We start from the raw sequence: 1822 nt of genomic DNA, 5'->3' as shown, positions 1-1822 counted from the left end.
GTTTGTATTTTCCACCTGGTTACTAGGCAAGCGGCTGAGATGCAGCGTTTCTGTCAGAGGCTGGCACATACTGAGAATTGTGGGACGCTGGAGGACAGCATGGTTTTGGGAGGCAAAATATGGGGTATAGCGTCATCTAGCGACATATACTGGTATTATGCACTCTGAAGTGACTGCTAATAAGAGATACGATTACGAAGCGAGATACAACGTGTATTATTATTCATCTGCATTATGGCTATGATCAACTGAAAATTTTGGCACTTTATTTTAAATGGTCTAATTTAGCGAAGCTACAATTATTCATTTTAGTTCATCTGAAAATGTACTGTAACCTACACAAACATCACCTTTCAAAAACTGAAGGCTTCATATTTTACGATTTTATTCACATGCCAAGTCATCCCATGTTGTTTCACTGGAATTGTTTGTTTCCTTTAAATTGTATAGGATATAAACAAACCTTTATAAAAATCTGATCTTAATACTGTATGTAGTTTTAATAATTTGATTACACAATGTTCTTGCATGGCATGCATTCAAAATGCAAAGGCAGTCAATACGCTGACTACCACATAACATCACACCAAGTCATAAGTCATACTGGAATGTATTGATTTTTCAAAAAATTCTCAGCTCTACATTTTATTTCCACCTGGAAGAGACAGAATAGACTAAACAAATCCCTCCTTCAATAAGGCACAGAGAGGTTTTTGCAAGACCAGTATCTGCTTGGCACAAAGTGACAACAAAGAGCTAAATGTAATCTGAGGAAATGGATGTGGATGATAACATTGCTGTGATAAGAAATTGCAGACTCAAATGTGATATGTTATAAGACAACATAAAATAAGATAACATAAAGTTGATAGGTTGGCAAGATGACAAGGAAAAAGTGGTTCTAAAATGAATGAAGTCCATTTAAGAGTGGATAATCCCATCTGAGGATAAACTGTGGTATCTCGGAGTCAGCCTCAGCCTCAGCCTCAGCCTCGTCGTCTGCATGGGTCCTCCAAACAATATTTAACATTCAGCTTTTCTAGCAACATTTTATCCTCTCGTACTTTCAAGAGCATCACTCTTCAGTTATATTTGGCTTAGTCCAGGATATTTGGTTCATACATGTTGAGCGTCCATGATGTCCAAGTATTTTGCCTCAATAATATGTGGCAAAACGTAATTCCTGAAATAAAGAGAAGATTTGTTATTTCTCATTACCCCATATATCCAAACAATGAGGCATTCAATCTTGTTTACAGGGCTTTCTCAAATTATAAAAAAATGCACTGATTCTAAATGCCTTAAATGATCTTCAGCAATATCCTCATCATGCAATGAATAACCTGTGTGTGACCATAATATATATATATATATATATATATATAAAACAGGATCTTCTGATCATTTCTATGAGTTGATTCTCTCTGTGATGGGGTTTGTGTGTTGACTTTGTGGAGGTGATGTGGAGCCACACCTGATGGGAATGAGCAGGATAATGAGAAGAGGGAAGATCATCTTCATGTAGGGCAGCGGGTACATCCCGAAAGCACACAGGACGGTGAGCTGGGCCATCTGCAGGGCTGTGAAGTAGTGCACCTTCCGCTGAGGCACATGGCGAATGTAGTGTGTCGGAGGATAAGACGTCTGAGAAAAAACAATGTTTCATTTGTAATTACGTTTTATAGCAGGAAAACATCTCTCCACAAATGATCTTGTACAGTAACTTATTATGATTCACCTCCATATTTTTGCCAGCACAAAACCAAGTCAAATATTCATGTGTGACATAGTCTGTTTTCCACCTCTCGATAAATAATTTAGC

General features: G+C 37.5%; 1 protein-coding gene across 2 annotated transcripts in view; it reads right to left on the bottom strand.

The window, feature by feature from the left end:
- Positions 1-476: 476 nt before the first annotated feature.
- The window catches only part of LOC105909222 (sodium bicarbonate transporter-like protein 11), a 23014-nt gene continuing 21668 nt past the window's right edge, over positions 477-1822 (bottom strand). For both annotated transcript variants that reach the window (XM_031557894.2, XM_031557895.2), the window contains exons 19-20: positions 1475-1644; positions 477-1183 (exon numbers count right to left, since the gene is read on the bottom strand). In XM_031557894.2, coding sequence (XP_031413754.1) covers positions 1117-1183; positions 1475-1644 — 237 coding nt within the window. In that variant the 3' untranslated portion in view covers positions 477-1116. The remainder of the gene's footprint in view (positions 1184-1474; positions 1645-1822) is intronic.

Source organism: Clupea harengus, chromosome 20 (genome assembly GCF_900700415.2).
Source record: "Clupea harengus chromosome 20, Ch_v2.0.2, whole genome shotgun sequence".
NCBI lineage: Eukaryota > Metazoa > Chordata > Actinopteri > Clupeiformes > Clupeidae > Clupea > Clupea harengus.
The sequence above is the reverse complement of the archived record's forward strand: the minus strand, read 5'-3'. Positions and strand labels throughout refer to the sequence as shown.